At 42.4% G+C, this 22,593-nt stretch overlaps 1 protein-coding gene across 1 annotated transcript in view; it reads right to left on the bottom strand.

The window, feature by feature from the left end:
- The window catches only part of SATB2 (SATB homeobox 2), a 132,039-nt gene that overhangs the window by 38,510 nt on the left and 70,936 nt on the right, over window positions 1-22,593 (bottom strand). The window contains 3 exon segments of the mRNA XM_035569741.2: window positions 3,510-3,722; window positions 18,009-18,386; window positions 18,388-18,482. Coding sequence (XP_035425634.1) covers window positions 3,510-3,722; window positions 18,009-18,386; window positions 18,388-18,482 — 686 coding nt within the window.

The following is a 22,593-nucleotide window of genomic DNA, read 5'->3' as shown; positions in this document are numbered from 1 at the left end:
TTCTTTTATTTTGCTCTCCTCCAAATCTTCCTATCCCCAACGTCTTTTCTGCACCAAGGCCCACGTTAATAATGGAGCCAAAATCCAATCAAGACAACAATCTAGACTAATCACTCTTCCTACTGCTTCCAGATCAAGCCTTCGTCAACCTTTATCTCCTCTCTTGCCGAAGCCAGTCTGAAGGGGGTCAGGAGCAGCCAGCACAGGATGCAGCAGCTCACTGAGCACAACCACGTAGCGCTACGTTGCGCAGCGCCCAACTGAACATGTGCCCCTGGCTCTGCAAGTGCCCCCCCTTCTGCCTTGAGCCTGCCCTAGCTGATTCCCTGCTTGTTTTGAGACAGCAGTGCTGGCAGCACAGGACCCACGCAGAAAGGGACCAAGACTGTTCTGCCTCTGCTAGGGACAGCTGGGGCAGGCTGGAGCCTTCTGCACCCCCGGCACCACAGGAGGCCAGGGCCCGACTCGGCCACAGGCCCTGAGCGGATACAGCCCAATGGACGGACCGAACTGGATCTTCACAGATAGATAAGAGAGAGGGCAATTGTGGGAAACATACGAAAACAACAAAGAGATCATGGGAAGGAAGAGGACTATCCAAATCTGTCAGGATTCATTTACTGGAGCTTAATTTTACCGAAGGCATTGCAGGGCTTTGAACAGTATTAAAAAAAATAGTCTTCCCAGTTGATGGAGCCTTTGGCTAGCGCAGCAGCTGAGGTCACCACTGCCCCAAAGGTCGCTATGGAGGTCTGAGATTCTGAGAAGAACAAAATTAGCATGTAAAATAAAGTTTTAAAATACAGCTTCATCCTGCATGGGTCCCCTGCGCTGCTAGCTCTGCAGCCAGAAGTCAGAAACCAGCCTGCCCCACACGCCCTGAAACCTGGGCCATTTCTTATTTAATCACCAAAATAGGTAGGAAAGTATCACAGCTACCACAATAGCGTGCTTGATGCTATAGGCCTAGACTCAAAACTGGTCTTGATATTAACTAGAAGTTTGCGATTATTGAAATGTCTCATTGCAAATGTTGAAAGAAAAGAAACGGGAAAAAAAAAAAAAAGTTTTTGTAATCACAATGCCAGAGTGCTGAAATCCCAGCTGGCTACGTGTATGCATTAACCTTTAAAAGCTCAGAACCCCCTCCCCAAAGCGCTTGCATCACTTGCTGCACCAATCTGCCACTCTCACTTCCACGCTGGTACTGGACAGTGTCCGCCTGTGCCTGGGGAGAACCCATGAGGGGGCTTCGGGGCTGGCTCTGAGTGGTGGAGAGTTGAGCTGGGTTATGCCACGTGCTCATGCACCTACCTCTATGGCTGCCCTAGCACTTACTGATACGCTACCCAGCACACTGAAAAATCATTCCCAGAAGTATTGCGTCAAGAGATTGGTATCTATGGAAACCATGCTTCCAAATGCCATTAAATCAACTTCTCCAGCACTGTAACATAATTCTTGGAAGGCCAGTACAGTTCCTCCTCACCAGTAACCACCGTTACCTCCAAAGCACTGTTCTCTGGGGGTATACAACATACCCTCCTTGGATGGCAATGCTTCAGGGAATCGCTGCGCTGTGCATGAACAGGGTATTTGTCTCATCAGGACTAATACTGGGCATATGGGGAAGCACAGTAGCCATGTTGCCTGCCCAGGAGCTGGGAAGCAGCCTCATTTGCAGAGGTGTCCAAGTTGTCAAAACAGCACCTGTGCTGACTAGTGCTGGCCCTCAGAGGACTGGGGAAATTTTATCCAGTGGGCGCAGGAGAAGTACTGGGTACACAAAGGTTTCTGTGTCGCTTCTGGTGATTAAAAATCTCACAATATTCCACTGGATTCTCCAGGAAAATAAGGCAAGGATGGGCTGCTTTATACTTTTAGAGTATGGTTTTCTAACAATGCTTAGCTCTTAAAAAGGAAAGCAAATTTTCTCTTATTTTAAAGCTGTGGTGAACATGGGAAAAAAATTGTTATTTTGATAGAGAAAAGAGCTGGAGTGAGCGATTTGACAGAGATTGGATTTTTATTTTCACCGGACTGCATCTAAGCCCTCCATTTCTTTCTGTTTTGTTGTTTGTTTTGTTGTTTTTTGTTGTAGCAGGAATAAACTAATCTTTTCTTGTAAATATAAATGCATAAAGTGGGTACACTACTTAGATGCTAAAATAGTTCTTTTTTTTCCACAGAAAGGTAACTAAAAAAAAAAAAAGAGTTATACAACAATGAATTTCGCATATAAAAATTCATCATCAAATTCAGATTGGCAGGATATGCTTGCTTTCAGTGAAAACAGTTCTTTACATGTATACATTCTCATCATGTATAGTGGTGAAGTGCACCCAAACCAGGGTTAAACTGAACATGCTCAACAGTTTCTACAAAATCAGCACATCTTCCTTAAGGATGATTAGTTTGCATTCAACCCCCCACTCCAAGATGCTTACTTATTTTTAGCAGCTGTGGCTCCAGAATTCAGTATGCAAAATGCTCAGTAATACTATTACAAGCATGGTCAAAACATGCACAGCCTGAGCACTCAGAGGCTTTGCAGACTACCTGACTGTGGAAGCACCAAAGCAGGAGGGTTTTTCAGGCCTGTTTACGAAAGATCAAGAGAAGTGCTAGACCTGAGCTGTCATGTTTGCACAGCTAGAAATTTCAAACTCAAGTCAGACAAATGTCATGACAAGAGCTAATCATTGTCCCTGTGCAAGCACCCTCTCTTTTTCAGAGTATACCTCTGGGACTGCAAGCAGCCAGGTAGAAGGGTAGATACACCATAACAGTGTAGTATGTGGAGGGTTTTTCTTAGTGCAAAGGCACAACCTATCCAGGGAAGTGAGTGGCGACAGCACATTAATAAACACATAGTCAAATCAATGAGGTAACTTAACTGGTTTGGAACTGTAAGGCGTCATCTCTTGTCCCAGCACCCTGCCCATCTCTACTTTCAGTACTTCAAATAATTACTAGTGTAAACCTCTAACTCTAGGACCATCTTTTCCTATGCAGAATACAGAATGCACTGATTTCTAGCAAAAGCTGTCTACCTCACTATCAACTCCTGTTCACTACACACATTTTATTGCAACATATATGAACCTCTTCATAAACCCATAAATTTTCTGTGTTCTGCAGAACCTAACAGACAGACCACTACGACAAAAAGTTATGTAAGTAGTCTTTCTATAATGCAGTCTGTAACAGCCATTTAGTGAACATATATGAACAGCCTATATGTAAAGCCCACATGCACCCTTGCAAGTATTAATGTCACATACATTCTTCTTTGCGTTTATGGCATTGATCAAAGCTAGAATCATTACTACGACTTGTTGAAATCCAACAAACATCTCTTGAGAGCCACTACAAAACCTTACCAAAGGATTTCCACAACTCACCTGGTTGAAAGGAGCAACAGACAGAGGAAGGGCAGAGAGGAATACCTTCCCTGAACTAATCCACAGGACCACAGAACAAACAGGTAACGAGGAATCACATCTCACCTGGGGGGTTCTGGAGGAGCTTGGGCTGCTGGCTGCTGAAGACACCATGCTCACGTTGGGGTTCATACTTCTTTCTCTCTCATCCTGATAGATACGATCACGTTCTGAGTCAGGCAAGTTGAGGAAATTCTGCATTGCTCTCAAGTTTACCAGGAGGGACTGGGAAGCTGTCCTAGGGTCTTCTTCCTTACGCAGGATCTCAGACAACAAGCCCTGGTTAAAAAAAAAAAAAAAAGTCCAGTCATGTATTGTTGTTGTTTTTTTAAAATTTGTTTAGCGTAACCAGCTGGGTAGCAATACTGAAAACCTACATCTCATGGTCTCTCCCAGAAAGGATATTCTGTAGGAAAGTGCTTGTCTTCTAGGGGCTGGGGTTTATTTTGGGACAGTCCTATTCTGGCACTGTAATAAGCATGTGAGCATGGAGATGCTAGATATAAAGGCAGGTGCACCGAGTAGATGAAATTACAGTTACCACCAGGTGCTTGCTGCAAATATTTTAGGAGCTGTTAGATGTCTCTGTCTCTCTCTCCCTCTCTCTCTGCTTTTACTTGATGCTGGGAACGCTTGGCATTTCTGTTCATCTTTGACAAATCTGCCAAGCTTGGTAAATTTAGTTCCGACATTTAAACAGTGCAGGAGGTTTATGAAGAAAAATGTTTGGCTGGGGTTAGATGTTACAGTCCGTTCATTTTGGTTTGGACAGTTGTTTCTGAGAGGAGAAAAATGGAACAAATAATAAAGCTTCAGATTCTAGCTTTAGCGATTTAACCTATTCTTTCATGCCTCGTTTTAAAATACCACAGGTTTCAAGTTGCAACAATGAATGAACACCATATTCACCTAGTTTTAACAAAAAGCATTATGCCCAGAGGTAACAAGTACAGAACTTCCAAAAAATAAAAATAATAAGAAAAAAAAAAGAGTTGGAAAGATGAGAATAGTATTAAAAGAGGCTTAAATCTAATGACAGGATTAAAATTATGCATAACTGTAAGCATTCAGTAGTTCCACAGCTTATCTAGAAGTTAGGGCACAATATACAAGCCTAGATCAGGGCCGATGGAAACCACCAGAGTGGAGTGCATTCAACCAGCTTCTCTGAGGCACCCTGCCATGTTCCCCACTTTACAAAGGGCTATTTCACTCCAAAAAGCGGTAACAGTCACTTCCTGAACTGTGTATGTTTACGTGTACTGGTGTACAATGAAGCAGAGAGGGATCATTTCTCCTGCCTGCCACAAGCCCAAGCACTTGAGAACAGCAGCCGCAGTGTCCAACTCCATGCGGCCACCCAGCTCGGCCCAATGCACTGCTGTTGGAGCAGCAGCAGCTTTCAGCAACCGGCTGCAAAGGGGACTGCAGTGCCCCAGGCGTGATTTAGCCGTAGCTGTTAACAGGAACGTTTTGCACAGTCATCACTGAGGCAAGCTGCCACACGAATACTTCCTTCTTGCAAGGAAAATGGTATTAGAAAACAACCACGCCGTAAAAGCCCTGTAATACTTAGTCTGAATTTTTCTTCCACGCTAGAGTCTCCCCCCAAAAGACTTGATGAAACACTGGTTGCACAGCTGAGTAATGACCAAATGCCAACGTTTTTACTATTTATTGATCTTATTGACTACAATTCCTGACAAAACAGACGGGCAAAAGTGTGTCTATATCTGCTTTATCTGTTATCTGCTTTCAAACATCTACATTGGAACACGTATGTGCAAGCTCAATTTCAGCAATGTTTACGCCAGAAGTGCTCAAAACAAGCTCCACAGACAACCAGCAGGTAGGTTGCACACAGCTTCATTTTTTCAGTTCCTAATCTACAAAATTAAAATAAAGAGATGGATTCCTGCTTCTATTTTTCTGTTGTTATCAGAACAGTTACAAGATGGACTGAAGTGGGAACTGAGCCGTAGTGGGACCCTCTGACCAGAAATGGGAGAAGGCTGGAGAGAAGCCAGCTGTTGAAACAGGCCCACACCAGGAAAAAGCTTGAAGAAGGTGCAGTGCTGGGCAGGCCCTGGCCTTGCTTCTGTGACTGTCTGCAGCCGTGGCACGGCCGCATGCTCATACCCAGCTTCTTCCTCAGAGTTTACCACCCTACAGAGAAGCTAGGGACACTGTAAAAAAATTCCAAAGTTTACCAGGCTCCCACACTGAGGGAAATTAACAAAAACAGGATAGTTCAGAAGCCCGAACCTGTGACTTGAAGCATTCCAAGATCAATACAGAATGTCCCTATTAGAATTTCCTCTTAAAGTCAATGGAAAATTCTCCAAAGGCAGTAAATAAATATCAATTCCACAGACTCTCTAAATTCTTAAATTTCTGGGTCTTTTAAAGGATACATAATTTATTTATTTATTTATTCATTTTTAAAAGAAAAGATATGCATCCAAAAATGAATGGATTTAGTTTGAAAGACAGGTACATGAAAACTACTGGAGTTGACTCTAAGGCAGCTTTTTCTGCCCCCACCTTAGCCTGGCTAAATCTATGGTTCAATTTCAAAAATGGAGAGTAAAAATATATGTGAAAGCATGCCAGCAATTACTTTTCAGTGCAGTCATTGCCTCCCTATGTAAATCAGGGATGTACAGGTACAAGTGGGTTGGTAATGGCACTAAGAGATAGGTATGCGGCTGCCTGAAATACCAACTCTGGGGTTTGGAGGCTCTGCCTCATCACCTGAAGTGGCATATCATGGGAGAGATTCAGGGCTTTGGAGCCCTAGCTTGTGCCTCTTGCTTCTAAAAGGATCTCACACCTGTTTTAGGGACGTAGCAGTATTTCACACCACTGCTCAATCAATCACCAGGCATCCTGGTGTATTACCATAAACCACCCTGGGTAAACGGGCTCGGTAATAAGCAGCAGCGATGGGACAACGGCCCCACAAATACCTGGAAAGAGGAAAAAGCCATGCAGGAGAATTGGCAAAGAGTACTGACACCTCAGGTGACCAGTCCTGCACAGGAGCCAGGGAGCCTCACCTGCTAAGCAGGCACCCAGCCCAGCAGAGCAGCCAACTCCTTCCCCCAAAATGCCAGGCTTGTGCTGCACCAGAGGCAGCTGCTCACGGAGGGGCCAAGCCGTGCACCCCGATGCCTGTTCCAGGCCCCCAAGTGGGAGGTCTGGCTGCACAGAGCTGGTCTGGAGCTCGGCTGTAGTATGCTGAGTGCTTTGGCAGCTCTGGAGCCATGTAAACAGCAGGACAGATAATAAGAAAACTGACTCAGAGGGAAAATCCTGCAACTCCTCCTGCAACTAAAGATAAACAACGCTGGTAAACAACGGTGGTTAGATAGCTGAGCGATATGGTAGAACAATAAAATAAAGTATCTTGAGAGCAATAACGTTTACAATAATATAATTCTGAGCTACTGAAGTATACACAAACTAACCAGTGAGCAACATTATAAAATAAAGTGATATTAAATAATCTGTTCAGCCTTTTTGTCACCTGCAACAAATTAGGCTTTCAATATGCAAAACATCTTCCTTCCAGAAAAACAAATGATCATGATTTCATTTAATTGTAATTTAATGAGGCATAATTTATTTTTTAAAGTGATATACACCAGGTGTGTGGTGAGGAAACTGACCCAGCCAGACAAGCCCTACTGTTTCTATTTTTGAGAAAACCCTAAAGCTAGCCAGAGACTGTTTTCATTTCTGCAAATTATGTTTCTGCTTGAGGGAGTGAGGGAGGGAAACCCACAGCATTCATACATTTGTTATAAAATTCCATTGGCTCATTCTGACTTACTTACATCTCACATATTAAAAAATAATAATAATACATAAATAAAATAGTAATTTGCAGAGCAACCAACTCTGCAAACCTGAAAGAAGATCCTCAGGGACTAGAAAGTCTCGAACTGATTTTAAATGACCAAACAGATCTCTTCTACTGAACACAGCTTTCAGGAAACACTTTCGGATAGGTAGCTTAATAATAATCTTTCTTTTTCCATTCTTGGACATCATTTTTAAGCCAGTTACTGAAGAGGCAATGAACAAGTTTAATAGTAGCAGAGGCTCTGCTCACAAATGAGCTGTGCTATGCATGCACCCCTAGACAAGGACCCTGCTCAGGCACAGCTTGGTTTACACTTGGAACTTGCACCATTTTTAAAATTACACACTGGATCCATAATGAACTTTTTTAAAAAAATAATAACCAGAGGTGGAGAAAGCAGCCACATTCCAATCAAAATAAAAAAGTATTTGGAGCTATTTAAGGTAGGAGCAATTTTGACAGTGTTTTTTCCAACTAGCTGAAATCTAGTTTTTCAGAAACAAGCCAGCAAAGTCACTGTCTTGAGGGTTTGCTTTGCACTCATTCTATGAAACCCCATTTGTGAACTCACTTATTTTATTTTTACTACCTACAGGATTTCCAGGACAAACAACCCAAACTTCATGGGCATGGAATCTTTTTTAAGCAACTTCTGAAAGATAATGCACTACAATGTAGAGCAAATGTTATTCAGACTGACTCCTAGATCCAAAGGACTGACTAAACAGCCTTTAAGGCCAACACAAAGGCTTGACCAAAGCCTGTGGAAGGCAAGTGAAGTTTTTCTGCCATCTTCCCAAAGGGCTTTGGTTCAGGCCTGTAAAGTCGTAAATGAGATCTCAGTGGGACAGCAGACTGCACTACCAGGGACCAAATGAAGGACAGTTTTGCAATAAGACTTTTCAAAAGCAGTCAGGATGGGGGTGAGGAGGTTATGCTGGAGTGTCGCCCAGACCCTGATGTCCTGGGGACAGAGGAGGATAAGGGCCATCAGGCAGCAGGAGACTTGCAAGTGCTGGCCAGGACCTCACACATGTCAGGTTTGGTGACTCAGACAGGAGCTGCACTTCCCCTCGTCCAGACCTCAGCAATGTGTCCATGAGAGCAGATACAACTTTAAAAAGGTTCAAAACAGGCTTTAGACAACTGAAACACTGGCCAAGGCAAAAACTTAAATAAACTCAACTCATGTGCTAAACCTCAGTTTGTATGTTCTGTGTAAGGAGATTATATATACATATATGAAAGACTAAAAAAGCATAAACACTTTTTTCATACTTTCAGTTTATTTGTGCCTCTCCATACTTTAGCTATTGCCAAGAGCAACAGAGAAAATGCTGAAATACTAGAAAAATATTGCTCCTGCAGTACTTAAAGCCCAAGCAGTACTTGTAACTGGCCATCTCAATAAAAAAGCTGTTCTGCTTCCTCTCGGGTTTAGATGAGACTCTGATCGGGACCAGAAAATGGAGGTATTTATTCAAATTCAAAATCTGAGTCTTAAATACCAGTGATATAAGCCTATCCCCTCTCAGTATCCCTGTTCAGCATGAAAGGCCTGTTTCTAGTATTGGAAGGCAGCACTTGGGGAACCATTGGTTAGCTGCTCATTCCTAGTGAACTACACTGAATTCTCACCTTCAGCATACAAAACCAAATTGATTTTGCCAGACTGAAACAACTGTTTATATTTAAAATTGCCTGCTACTTGCAGCAGAAAGCTTGAGGAGGCAGGTCAGCCTGCGGAGCTCTGCAGCAAACGCACTAACTTCTCATCACCCTTCAAGGAAACAAAACGACTCCACCTGCTGCGTTTTTCTCATGTCAGGGTAGGGTTTTACGCCATGACATCTCTGCCTCTTGGCATTAACTACAAGTCCAAACTTCGAGACCTCCAATATTGTCTTATGGGCTGAATAAGATACATTGATCAATTTTTAAAAATTTTCTTTTTGCCTATTGATTAATTGTTTAAAAACTTCTCTTTGTCTCTAAGTATACAGCACTTAAGAATAAATTCTATATGGAGTACCTGCAGGTTTCTTATGACTCCAGCTCATTTTCATCCACTGCTTTACTTCCACTCCCTTGCATATCTTCCTAATTCGAGCTAGGACATGAAGCAGAAGTGCTAGAAGTCTCTTAGAAATGCTTATTCTGGCAATGTGTTCAGTCCAATTTTGTTCAGCAAAATTAGTTTAGATAATCATTGGAAATTTTTGAGTGGTTAGCCAAACCAAGCACCTTCATATCCATCCTGTCACAGTTTCCATTAAGCAGAACTCTGCACCCTGTTACCTGACCAGTTCCTTCTGTCTCAAGAGGCAGAATGTCTGGTGCAATGCTCTTGTCCGTTTACACGAGCTTCAGAACTCAAAGGACTTCGACATGTTTTCCATCAGTGTAAACAGGAGACCAGCTGTCTTCTAATGCCCTTCAGTGCAGCTGAATACATCACATCAGTCCCTCGTTAAAAAAAAAAAAAAATCTCTTGATCTCTAGATTCACTGCCTATAGACAGAGTATGAGCCTCATTCTTAAACTCATTTAACTAATGCTAAAATATGTACATCTCAGGAGAGAGCTGCTTAGGCACACAGCATTTAGAGGCTGATTTGAATAAAACTTATACAGGGTCCAACAATGACAATTTGATTTTTATTATTAAAAATGAAGTGTTTAAATCCTCAAAGAAAATGCCTTTATTGCATTAGTTTAATAAAGCCTCTTTTTTATTATAGTATCTCTTTTTATTAAGGAAGATAGGATGTGCCTGTGGAGCTGAATGTGGATGCATGGGGAAAACCAGGCAGAGGAAGACCGACCACCTGCAGCCACAAAGTGCCACCATTTATATGACATGCATGTCAAACCTTTGTACTGAAATATGCCGGAAAATGAGCACGACACACAGTTTGTGCACACTCTGTATAGCCGTGCGTTTGCTTCCAAGGCTCAGGACTCCTGTGCATCAGCTGAGCAGGCAGCAGCCGCCTCCAACAAGCACACATTCTGAAAGCCTGACTCACATGCTACTTAAGATCCTTTCATTCAGCCTATTGAATACAATTAAGTTAATTGAAACTGAAATTTTGGGCAGTGCAAAACCCACTGTTGGAACAAATATCCCATGTACCAAAAATCTGTAATTTATTAAATTAAGCACTTCCCTTACAGACTGTCTTCTTTCCTGTGAGTACAACAGAATGCTGCTTGTGCCACATTACACATAAGAATAAGGCAGGCAGCATGAAACGTTTTCATGCAATGAGAGAGAGTTTTCTATGGGGGAAAAATATGACAAAAAATCCCCCTAAAAAACAAAACCAGAAAACTCGATAAGTGAAAGTCTGCGCACAATGGGACGGGCACCATGGCGATGAATGCAGCATGAATGTCTCACTAGATACCAGGCAGAGAATTAAAGCTGCTCATCTTTCTCTCACTTAAGTCAAAGGAAAAAATACTTGCTAAAGGAATTCTATCCAGGATTTGGCTCACAAGCAAGCAGAGATGGAAGTGTTAGCTATTTCAACAAAGCATATTTCTAATCTTAAAAAGCTTCTTAAGGGATCCAATTCTGTTCCCACTCCAGTTTAGGGGAATTTTGCCAAAGAAAGCAGAACTAGACACAAATGAAGAGCCATCAGCCACTTCCCTCCCTGCCTCCAAAGACTGTCTTTCAAGCTTCCTCACTGGCCATGCGATCTCAGCCCCCAGAGCCTCCAGCCCCTCCATACCTGACCCGCAGCATCTTTTCATGAAGGGCAGCACCATTTTCCCTTCCTGTGGCAGGAGCCTGGACTTGCCCCCTGTCACACCACAAGCTAGGGCAGCATCCAAAACTGGGCCTGCATTTCCCTATGCCTCAGCCCACTCCTGCAGCCAAGGTATGGCAGAATCCCTCAAACAAGGTGGATCGGTTTATTTTATTTCATTATGAGTTTCACTACATCTGACGTTGGTAAAGCAGAGCTTCCCACTCCCTGCGCTGTTACCTGCTTTTACCCCAAAAGGCCCCGGTGAAGCACCAGCTAAGCAGGCAGGAGCTAACATGGGTAAGTGCTGCCTTCCTACCGGCAAACTGGAAAGCCGGCTTCCCCACTGCTAGCTACTAAAAGAGGGAAGGAGCAGTGCTCTTTGGGAAAAGAGTAACACACAGCCCAAACATGCTTGTTCCCCCAGCTCTCTTTGTATCTGGCACCACAACTGTTTCATTCAAAAAACCTCAGGTTCACGGATATTCCCAGTTTCTGAGACTGTTCAGTAAAACAAGCACTGGCCATTCGCCCAAACATTTTACTAGTTTTGGCTACTATGTCAAAACATTTGCAAAAAAAAAAAAAAAAAGATGCTTAAAAAAATGATATAAACAGAAAACACTCATTCAGTCTATAGGCTTTTCAGTCCACTGGGCACCCCAAGGAGGAGAAAAGCAGTTCCCTGGTCCAGTGATTTAAACTGTCTGGACTCCTACAGCCTCACTATCCATTCGGACTCCAACTCCATGTCCCTGTCTGAGCCTGCAGCAATGAGGTATGCCCAGTAAGCAAGGAGAAGAGGAGAGCAAGTTCATTTTCTTCGTGCAAAGTGGGATTCAATTTAGCTGCTTTAAAGCTAAGGATTTTGCAGAGCACTGATCACTTCAGTAACTCCACACTTGCTAAAAACAAAACAAAACAAAGCAAAAAAAAAAACAGGTAAACAACAATCGGAAAAACAAACAAACAAACAAAAACCCACAACTTTTCAGAGAAGGATAAAGTACACTCAAGAGAGTATTTTCATGCAGGTCTTTAAACTAGTCCTCTCTTTCCTCTGTAACCATCAGCACCTGCCCATTCCTCGGCGCGTTACAACCTGTGATACAGCAAGCTTTGGTGATAACCTTTTGGTTGTAACTTGAATGCTGCATTAGGAGACACTGCAGCACAAGAGGGAGACAGTACATGGAATATGCCCTGAGGTCTCCCCAAATCCCTGAATGTATTCTTCTCCAGGAGGAAGTCTGTAGCCTTAAGTAGCAGCTGTGGTCAGCAACTCCCTTGTCCCACCTTGGGAAGTTACCCTGATTTACAAAAGATGCACGCTAAAGCCAGGTAGGAGTTTTTGGAGAACTCCAGCCATCTCTGGTAACACCTTGGTGGTCCACGACCAACAAGGGACAGCTGTTCCCCCTGCACATTAAATCCTGTTCATCCTCTGCAGCCTGCATCTTGCAGGCATGTCCTTCACTCCATCCTTCTCAAAGCTTTGGCTGCTTTTAGAAATGCACATGGGACATTTCCAAGCACGAGCTGCATCTGCTCTGCCCCTAACAGTTTCACTCCTCCAGCTGCTCAGCCCAGAGCTCTATTTCAACAATCATCACTGGGAAGTGAAATAACTGCATTTGCAATATTAATCAGACTTTCTCTTGTGTGTTTTTTTTTTTTCTCCCCAAGATCGAGTGGTTTTACAGTCAAAAAGTACTGAATTCTTAGCAAAAGCAAAGCTTTTGATAATGCCCCTTCTAATAGTAACTTCAGCTTACAGATTGGCTGCATGGAAGCACTGTTTATGAAGATGCCCTCCATTTTAAGAAAAAGATAGCAGATATGACCACATAACTGTCAAGTGTTTCATGGGCCTCATCCAGCTTTCTGCCTTCCATTCAAATGCACCCAAACCCTTGCATCCAGTTTTTTAGACCTGAAGCCAGCCAAGGAAGCCTAGCTTTCCACTAGTGGGTTACTAGTTTCTAGCAGTCCAAACGCAGGGAACAAACTATGTCTGCAAACAACATATTCAAATTGGTGAGCCTGCAAACTTCCAACTTATGGGTCGCAGGCCAGCAGAGCTTCAACTACAGCCAAGGATTTCAGCCATGGAAAACTCAGGTACAGCCAAGTGATGTTTTATGAACAAAAAACTGAACCTCTTGCTCCAGCCATGCTGCTAACCACTTTCACCATGGCCAGCTTTCTCCGCTGCCTAAATTGACCCCTTCCTCTTTGTCTGTATGGGCCAGAGGCCTCCCCAGTTGCTTTGGAAGGAAGGAAATGGCCAACTAAGCACAGGGCCAGGAATACAAGCATCCCTTCTGTTTTGTCCTCTCTACCTGCATCTTACACGTCTCAGCAGGACCCCTGGTCTGCAGCAGAACAGCCTCAGTCCCACTTCTTGGGCTACACAACCAAACTGATCAATTTGAATAGTGCCTCACTGCAGACCCCAAAAGAGGACCATACCTGTAGTACAGAGCTGCAGTGCTGCTGGCATCCACTAGGATGCCTAAAGCCTAAGAGGGTGTCTTACAACATACACTATTCTTACCATCGCTAAGCAGGTTGTATGTAAAACAAACATGCTAGTGGGCACAACCATTTAAAATGTTTTGATAACTATCAACTCTCTAGGGGTCTATGAACTCTCTCTCTTCTAACTGTTCCATCAGTTGAATAAATAAACATTTAGATTCTGTAGCAGGGTGAATTAAAATTGTGACATTGATTCTCTAGTGATAATGTAAAAAGAAGGCACATAGGTTAGTTAGCCCAAAGTATTTACTAAAAATCAGCTGTATGCACTTTGAGGGGTTTTTATACTCAGTTTCAAATAAATCTTAAAATGTTCATTTTGGATCTTTGTGTTTGAAAGAAACACTCCTTGTGGCTAGCACAGCCTGGGCTAGTTCCTAGCCAAACACCCCGTGCAGCTCTCCTGTGCACAGAGCAGGCACTAAGCTGCCAGGTGTTCAGTCCCCATCTCAGACTGGGACTGCAATGGGAGCACAGTATTGATGACAAAGACTGAAGCACTTTATTTTCATGTGTGCACACAACAAGATGGCCACAGGCAGAAGGAAATACTGTTGTCTTAAGCTATGATTTTACAACTTTTAGAGGAAGGTTTGGTTGTCTCACAATCACGCAACTCTACCTCTCTATCTTCCAGCCCTCCTTCCACCCCATGTCCCCCTTCCCATACACACATGCACACATACATGTGTCAGCCATTTGTTCCGATGGATTTAGCCTAGTTTGGATCAAAGCTTCCTCTACTTCATTTAACAGATTTGCTCAGATGGAAGGTCTCAGGGGAGAAACAATGTTAGTAAGGTGGGTGGGGGGTGGAGTTCAACACTGAGTATGTAGGTCATTGGACTTTAAAATAAATTAGAGAATAGTTTATCTATTAAACAAGCCTCACAGTACATATTTCATGAAGCTATACTTAATTATAGGCTAATGTGCACTCCAGGGCTACCATGAAGAAGGATTAAGCAGTGGCCCATAATGCAGTGATTAACACAATTATTAGCTGGCTGGAACACAGCATCCATTCTTTGATGCCATCACGAGAAACGATAGATCTCTGTTAAGGTTGGCACTTGCAGTGAAAGGCAACAAACCCAAACATTTCCAGAGAGAAATGCACACATCTTTGCACCTCCTGAGCATAGGACCAAGCAAGGGGAATGCAAGGAGGTGAGAGCAGACCTGAACTTCCACTTCAAGTGCTTTGTACAGAATTTGCTTCTCCATCATGGGTGTTTGGGAACATCCCACAACTTCTACTATGCAGTGCAAGGCTGACTGTCTGAGCACCTCTTCATACTACTTGGGACGACAGCCTCTGACCTGAGGGGAGATTGTTTTGAGTTGGAATTAGAAGCTGAGAACAATAAGGCATAAATATGTACTTACGCTCTTCTGCTACAGCGATGTTTCATTGGGCATGCACTATACATAAGATCCACTGGTCTTTTATATTAAGGCCCTGTAGACTAATGAAGCATATCTCTGAGATGAACAACTCTTTTTGTATGTTTAAGAATTGCCTGTTCTGGAATCACTGCCATGGACTGTATAGTATATCTTATTATTTATGATAAAAAGCTAAGAAGTAGATAATTTATTTCCTTTTATATAAAACTATGTGTGTCTGATAAATTACAATGAAGTGATCAATTTTTATTTTTTAAGAAAAGCTTCTTTGGCTAGTGCAACCTGAGACAAATGTCAGCGAAAGGATAGGGGGACTGACAAAACCACTGACACTTGCACCCTGAATTACAAACTCTTCTTTATATACCGACCTCAAGTGTAAACTGGTTGGAGAACAGAGCATCAACATCCCATTTCCTGTTGCAGTTCTGCCCAGGAATGGTGCTTTGGCACCTTCTCAAAGGACATTACCTTGGCATAACTACTCCGTGCTGCTCAGGTCTGTTTTCCCAATGAGTGAGCTCAGTCTGAACAGCTACACACCTGGCGAAGTACAGCACTGTGAAGAGAAATTGGCTCAGATCCCAGCAGCAGCACAGCGCTCTCCACAGTAGTGCACAGGACAACAGCCTGGAGTTCCTGCACTGGTTTGGTCAGCACTATCTTGCAGGTTTCTGCATTGCCGTGTACTGTGTGGTGTAGGCATGTCCCAGATCAAAATTTCAGCCTGAAACTGAAGGCAGCTGAACAGAGGTCTACTCTCAAAAGACAAGGTGATATTTGAAACTTATACCAAGAACATATCTACTCTGCTATCAGGTTAGGTACACGAGGAATGTCCCATAACAGTTCATTCCAGAAATTATCTTCCATTCTAGTGTATCAACCCATCTTCTTAATGTTTTAATCTTTCAAGTTTTTTCTGTTTTTAATCTTTCTAGTGTTTGTGCATTCAATATCAAAAAGGTCCAGGCATAGATTTCCATAACTAAAGCAAAATCATAGCAGTATTTGCCCTCTTTCTCCTATACAACTGGAACGTAGATATGATCAGACAGAAGATGTGGGACTTGGCTGAAAGAGGAATGCATATGTGTGGAGAGAGCGCTTAGTCAAGAGCTCAGTTATAGTGCACATTACTCTTTGAAGAAACTGAAATTCAGTGAAACTTGGTGTTCTTTGAAAATGCCATTAGGTTTGCCTGACCCACAGACATGCCGCCAGCAGCCACTGATGTTGGGAAGAAAGCACATTTCTCCCAAAGTCCTGCTTAATCTGAAAAAAACACTGGATACATGGATACTGCAGTAAAGTAAGAACAAACAAAGCACACTGCAGCTGCTTTAGTCCAGATTTCAGATTATCTGAGTGTGGCACAACCTCTATCACGGCTGCTATTGAACACCATAGACAGATGAAATGCTGTGCCCATGCTAGGAAAAGACCAGTGGTCTCTTATAAATGCCTGTCTTTTCACTTGCTATCTTGGGAAGTCAAATGCAATGTTCACTCAGGGATATGCAAGGGTTGGGGTTTCCTAGACACACACAATCAAAACCTTGCCTTGTTTTAAATACTACAGCAGAACTGTTGATTTAACACACAAGTTGTATGACAGCTTTCTCATTTGGGGATGAACTTTTGGTTTAATGGCAGACTTGGATATTAGCAATCCACCTGTCCCCATCTGGCTAAAGCAGAGCTTCATGTTCAATGACAGTGGCAAAACCCGCCCCAGCAATGTTACTGCTGACCTCTCACTCAAGTTCAGAATGTGTCATTCTGTCAATACCATCTACCTTGATTATACTGGGCTTTACATACAACGGGTTATGATCCCAGAGGGATGAAAAGCTTTTCCAAATTAAAAGCAGTATTTTAAAGAGGAAATACTCATACATTCCTATGTAGTTTACATTTGATATCCTCAAGGCTAATCCCAGAACTCAAAGTCATGTTGATTGAACATGAATGTTTTTTCTGAGTGCAGCCATCTTAGGAATTTAATGGAAAAGGGGAAGTAATAAAAACATGCTCCATACTTTAATTAGTTCCCTCATAACATGGGATTTCCAAAATGGCAGTGCCAAAGAAAATCATTAATCCAGGAGAACATACAAAGGCACTGTATGGGGCAAGAGACAGACCTCCAGGAAACACATACACATGTGGCCTGTCTTCTCTTGCTGGTAAAGCTTATCTCAAAGATCACTTCTGATTGCACAAAAGAAAATTGGATCAATATTTAAATATTTTCCATTTCTTTAGCCTTATAGTGTATCACAAATTAGAGACCATTCTTTGTATGCTTTGAATGGTATCTGGCAGTAGGATAAATGTAAACAGCCTGTCTTTCTGCACTTGCGTTCACCCAAGGTACTCCAGGTGCTAGGCTTAAGCTGATGCTATCATGTGATTATTTCAACATCTGAATTCCAATATTTGAGTGAGAAAACCTGTGTCAGATGGGTCTGCTGCAAATGGCAGACATCTTTTCCAGCACTCAGTTTTCTCTTACGCAGCCAGCCAGCACCAAGACTGTCTTTAGGCCTATGCACACTTGTCTTAGTCATTTCTTGTGGCAGTAGCCTCTAGTACTAGTTGTGTCATCAGTAGCAGTTACCACAGAAAGGAACTGAGAAAGTGACATAAGCCACAAGTTGCTGCTGACTCCCACAGTCTCTTGGAGCAGATGTGGAAGTTTATAACCAAGGACAGGAACTCAGGGAAGAACTCACGCCAGCAGAATTATGGCTAGAGAGCAAAGCTCAGGTAGCAGTACTGCAGTAACCAAATGCAAACAAACAACTGTTCCAGGAAGAAATAGTCTTGCTCAATCATGACAATGAGACTGGGGGAAAAATGGCAGGTGGTTGGACTATTTTCTGTGGTACACCTCCTGCCTTGATCTGCAGCAACCATGCAGCCCCACAAGAGTCACAACTTTGCCCCCTCAGAACTTCTTGGTTATAAAATAGAAATGGATACCTGTGTGCGGTTGAATGCTACTCTTGCAAAGACAGCTTGAGACACACTGGCTCTCTTCAGCTCATCTCTGACTTGCTGGTAAATATCTGGAGAGACTTCCACCGATGAATTTGATGGCTCTGGTTTGACAGCTCTAGGAATGGGTGGATGATTCAAGAACTGCTGGTTGATAGCTTGGGGGTGCTGGTGAGCCAATAGCCGGCTGACAGCAATCTGTTGGTTTATCAGATGGGCCATTGCTATCTGCTGCCTCACCAGTTGTGGACTGAGCTGAGGAGACAGGAGCCCAGGGTTTATCATTGTCTGCATCGTTGGCACTTGGTTTCGGATTGGAGTACTGTGGTGAATTTGGCCATGAGGAGACTGTTCATTAGTTTTTTCCCAAGGTTGCCAGCTGGTTGATATTTGGTAAGTGCATGGGACGTTGACCAAGAACACAATAGTCTGAAAGGTTTTCTCTTTCCACTCTTTCCACTGTTAAAAGAGAAAAATTAGTTTGCTGTCATTTCAGTTGGTACTTACAAGACAACCATTTGGGTAAGGTTTACTGCAGGTACATGACAGCACCTGCTTTAGTTTGCAAATCTGTACTTGCATAAAAGATTCACAAAAACATAAGCAAAAGCAGTACAAAGTAAGAACAATAATTAAGATTCTTTTGTACTTCTCAGGTTTCACCCACTGCTTTGGAAGCCTCTTTACCAAACTGGTAGCAGGTTCTTCCAGCCTCCTTTCCTAAAAAATGAACTTAGACATTTGCATTCATGCTGTCACTAGCTTTTGAATCTTTCATTAAATTGAATAACTGTTAAAAGGGGTGAGTGTTTCAGAATCACTGGCATCTAGGTGAAGGAAAGAAACCTAAATTAGTATCCACCCACACCAATCCAATGGAAACCAGACCATTCCCCGCACAGCTCATGGCACTACTTTTCATTGCAAACTCAGCAACTATATCTTTTCCAACATAAACTCTACCTTGTATCAAGTGTGGATAAAGTTACCAGGTATCATCAATTCACCTGGATGCACTACAGCAGAATTGAGTTGCTTATGTGAAAGCGTTCTACAAAACCGTGCATGTCCTTGATTCAGACATGAGAAAATTTTAGAGCAATTGTTCTTGTATCCAGAGTCTCACCACTCTAAGCCTGTCTGGAAAGCTTGAAGGAACTGTGCATGAATGCCCACTTTACAGAAAACAGATTCTGATGGCAACCTTTTTGCTGGTTTATAGTGCTATTTTATGGCTTCACAGTCTTAAAATAACATTGTTTAGTCCAACAAAGATCCACGAATCTTAAGTGTCACCATACTACAAAAAACGAAACACTACAAACCAAATGCATGTACTGCAATTATATATGCAGGTATGTCCCTTTTAAATATCTTACATCAGCAATACTGCAATATATTTTCATGTAACTGCAAAATTAAGTGCACATATTACAAAACTAAATTTCCTCTAAAAACAAAACAAAACAAAACAAAAATTGAGGAAATAGGAAATAAGTTTTAAAAGTGTGTAAGTAAAACTATTAGTTAGATAACTTTAAGTAATCAGAAGTCATTTTACACAAGGTTGCAGATTCCATGAGCTTCACTACATGGAATTGGGTAGGTGTTTATCTATCCATCTGATATAAACGTGTCCTGGGCCCCACTATCACACAACTAGCAAACTACTACCTCATCCGTATGTTGCCCTCACCAAATAACAAGACAGAATTTATTTCATAAATGCCATAATGCTGTTACATCTTATATAATGATTAACAACTGTACAAGGCTTTGAACTCTTTTTTAAAAAAACTTAATCTATATAAAGCTTTGAAGATTTACACAGTTAATACTCAGGATAACAGTTTACTGATGATTTTTCGTTTCCTTCTAAATAGAAAGACAGCTCTTTTCACCTTCCAGAGTTAATCTCAGACCGAGAGGGCTGAATTCTCACTAGGGAGGGAGTCATGCCCAGAACACACACAAACACCACCACTTCTATCTTTAGAGCTGTTCCAGAACATTACAAGTATTGAATTTTAAAACTAGCTGAATTAGTACCCAGGATTTTTATTTTATTTTCAGAAATTTTAACTCCCTCTTTCTATTATGTTAAAGAAAAAAAAATACACAAAACCTTTAACCTTCAATTAAATATTTGCTTAAAAAAACAAACACTTTAAAATAAAAATTAAGCATTTCTAATAAAATTCTTAATTCCATCTTTTCACAAAAGCCAGTGTTTCAACCCAAGTGATTTTCTAAGTGCTTATTTGTGCAGGATATTTCAACTATGAAAAGCAATGCATACTTGCAATATACAAGCACTATTGTAAATAACTGGCCATTTTGATACATTACACACAGCCTGCTAGAGACATAATAGGTATTTCAATTTGCTGAAAATACTGAAAATCCCTGTTCAAATGCTGCTCCTCATTATGTCAGCACTCCTCCCTGACAGCTAGTTTCACAAGGCTCTAGACTGCTATTCTCCAACTTTAGAAACAGACAAGAGATCCATGTGAGCAATATTAACATCAGGGCCGGAGCCCTGATACAGAGATGGCACATGCGGGCAGGGGTGTGGGGAAGAGGGGCTGCTTTGTCACAGCTCAAGACCATGTTCTGTGCTGTGGCCCATTCAGAGCGCATGTGGCTATACGATCGCCCGAGCCTCTCTGCGGTGAGCCTGTACCTGAGTAATATCATTAAATACATACAGTTGCCAGCAAAACCAAATGTAATTACTCCAAAGGTGCAGTGGCTACTTCAGAATCAGGAATTAATCTGATGTAAATACAATAAAGATGTTGCTCAGTGCACATGAAATAATTGGAGCATTGTGCTAAAAGGAAGTACAACAAGAACTACTTTCAGTCTTCATTTACACCCTTGGAGATCTAGAGTCCTTCCACGAGAAGCTTCAGGAGAGCTGAAACAATTTTTCAACTATTTTGCCGTTTAAGAAATATACCAAGAATAAGTCACTGAAACCAACAAATTACTACTTGTTAGAACACAAAAACAGTAACCAAGTGTTTTTGAAAACTTGGTGAGAAATAAATATAAATAACATTCACTTTCTGGGCTGAACCACATTTGCCAAGTTTCCACCCACTCTTGACATCAGTGCCAAGTTATAAACCCCTATAAAAATAAAGTTTAAGTTGAAAAGGCTGCCAGGCTGTTAATTTGTGCAGTGCTACTTGCAATTACATTATACAGAGACATCACCTGACTTGGTTCCATAGGTGTATTTTTACCTTGTTATCAGTTTCCTTTTTCGATCACATTAGACTATAGAGCCACGCGTATATTATCAATAAACAAACCAGATTCTAGTCACTTCAACCACTTCAATAATAAAAGGTTACCATTAACAGTTATGCTGGATGGAAAAAATGTGCATTACTCAACTCCTCAAGCCTCTTTCCTTCTCCAGCCCATTTCCCATATCAGATTCCCTGTTGTTTGCTGGTAACTACAGACTGATGGGGGCTCTGCGGGGCCTGGATAGGGGCAAGCCTGAGACAATGCCGAGATGGAGGCTGGCATTGTCCTGAGAGGCAGGCCAGCTTGCCAGCAATGCTCTAAGAAAAAAAGGCATACAGGAGCCACAAAGCTGTTGTGACACTGATGTTCTGCCTCAGATCCTCCTGAACTGGGTTTTTTCCTTTCGTGTCCTCCATTTTCCATGTCCCTACCCCATTACAGTCTCTCTCTTTTCCTTCCCGTGTCTCCTATTGCTCCACTGTAACAGGGTGTACATTTACAGACCACATAATCCTTTACAAACTTGAATACATTGATGTACAAAACAGTGAAGACAGAGGAGCAAGTCTTTAAACTGTGAAGGATAGGGCACCATGGACACGTGAAGCCTACATTCAAGTATTGGTAAGAAAGCTCCCCTGCTAGCAATGCCTGTGCTAGTTCCACAAAAGCTAGTCAAGGAGGCTGTTACCCACCTTCCATCTGTGGTGTGACCAAAGCAAAAGACAAGACAGCGTTTTCCATTTTCTCCCTGCATTGCGCTGCCTGGTATACAATTCTTCAGCATTTTCCCCCAAGAACTCTTTTAAGCCAAGTACAACAGTACCTCCATATTTCAGAGCCTGCCCTCCTGAAGCCATACCCCAGGTAGGCAGATGCAAGGTGCCTGGACAACTGGTACCGTGCCCGAGCTCAGCAAGCAGCTCACAGAGCGCTCCAGGATGGTGTCTGCCCCTCCTTTTGCCTATACCCCGCCACAACATGTCACTGCCCCTGCAACAGCTGGAGACCAACATAATCCCCAGAATGGGAGCAGCAAATTGTCGTGTTTTAATGTTCCTTTCTCTTCTCATAATGATTACCACGTGCGTCAATGTATTTTGACTTCATACTGAGTTAGAAACATCCTGGATACAGCACAAAAGCAACCCAATGCACCCTTCCCTGTGTGATGCTCTTAACCTCTACCCAAATCTTCCTTACACAGTCAAACAGCTGACGCAGTCCCCAGCACAATAGCTTGGGGTGGTCTGCATGCAACTTTCCATTTGAAATGAAACTAGCTCAAGAGATTTAAAATAAGATT

Source organism: Cygnus atratus, chromosome 6, assembly GCF_013377495.2.
Source record: "Cygnus atratus isolate AKBS03 ecotype Queensland, Australia chromosome 6, CAtr_DNAZoo_HiC_assembly, whole genome shotgun sequence".
NCBI lineage: Eukaryota > Metazoa > Chordata > Aves > Anseriformes > Anatidae > Cygnus > Cygnus atratus.
The sequence above is the reverse complement of the archived record's forward strand: the minus strand, read 5'-3'. Positions and strand labels throughout refer to the sequence as shown.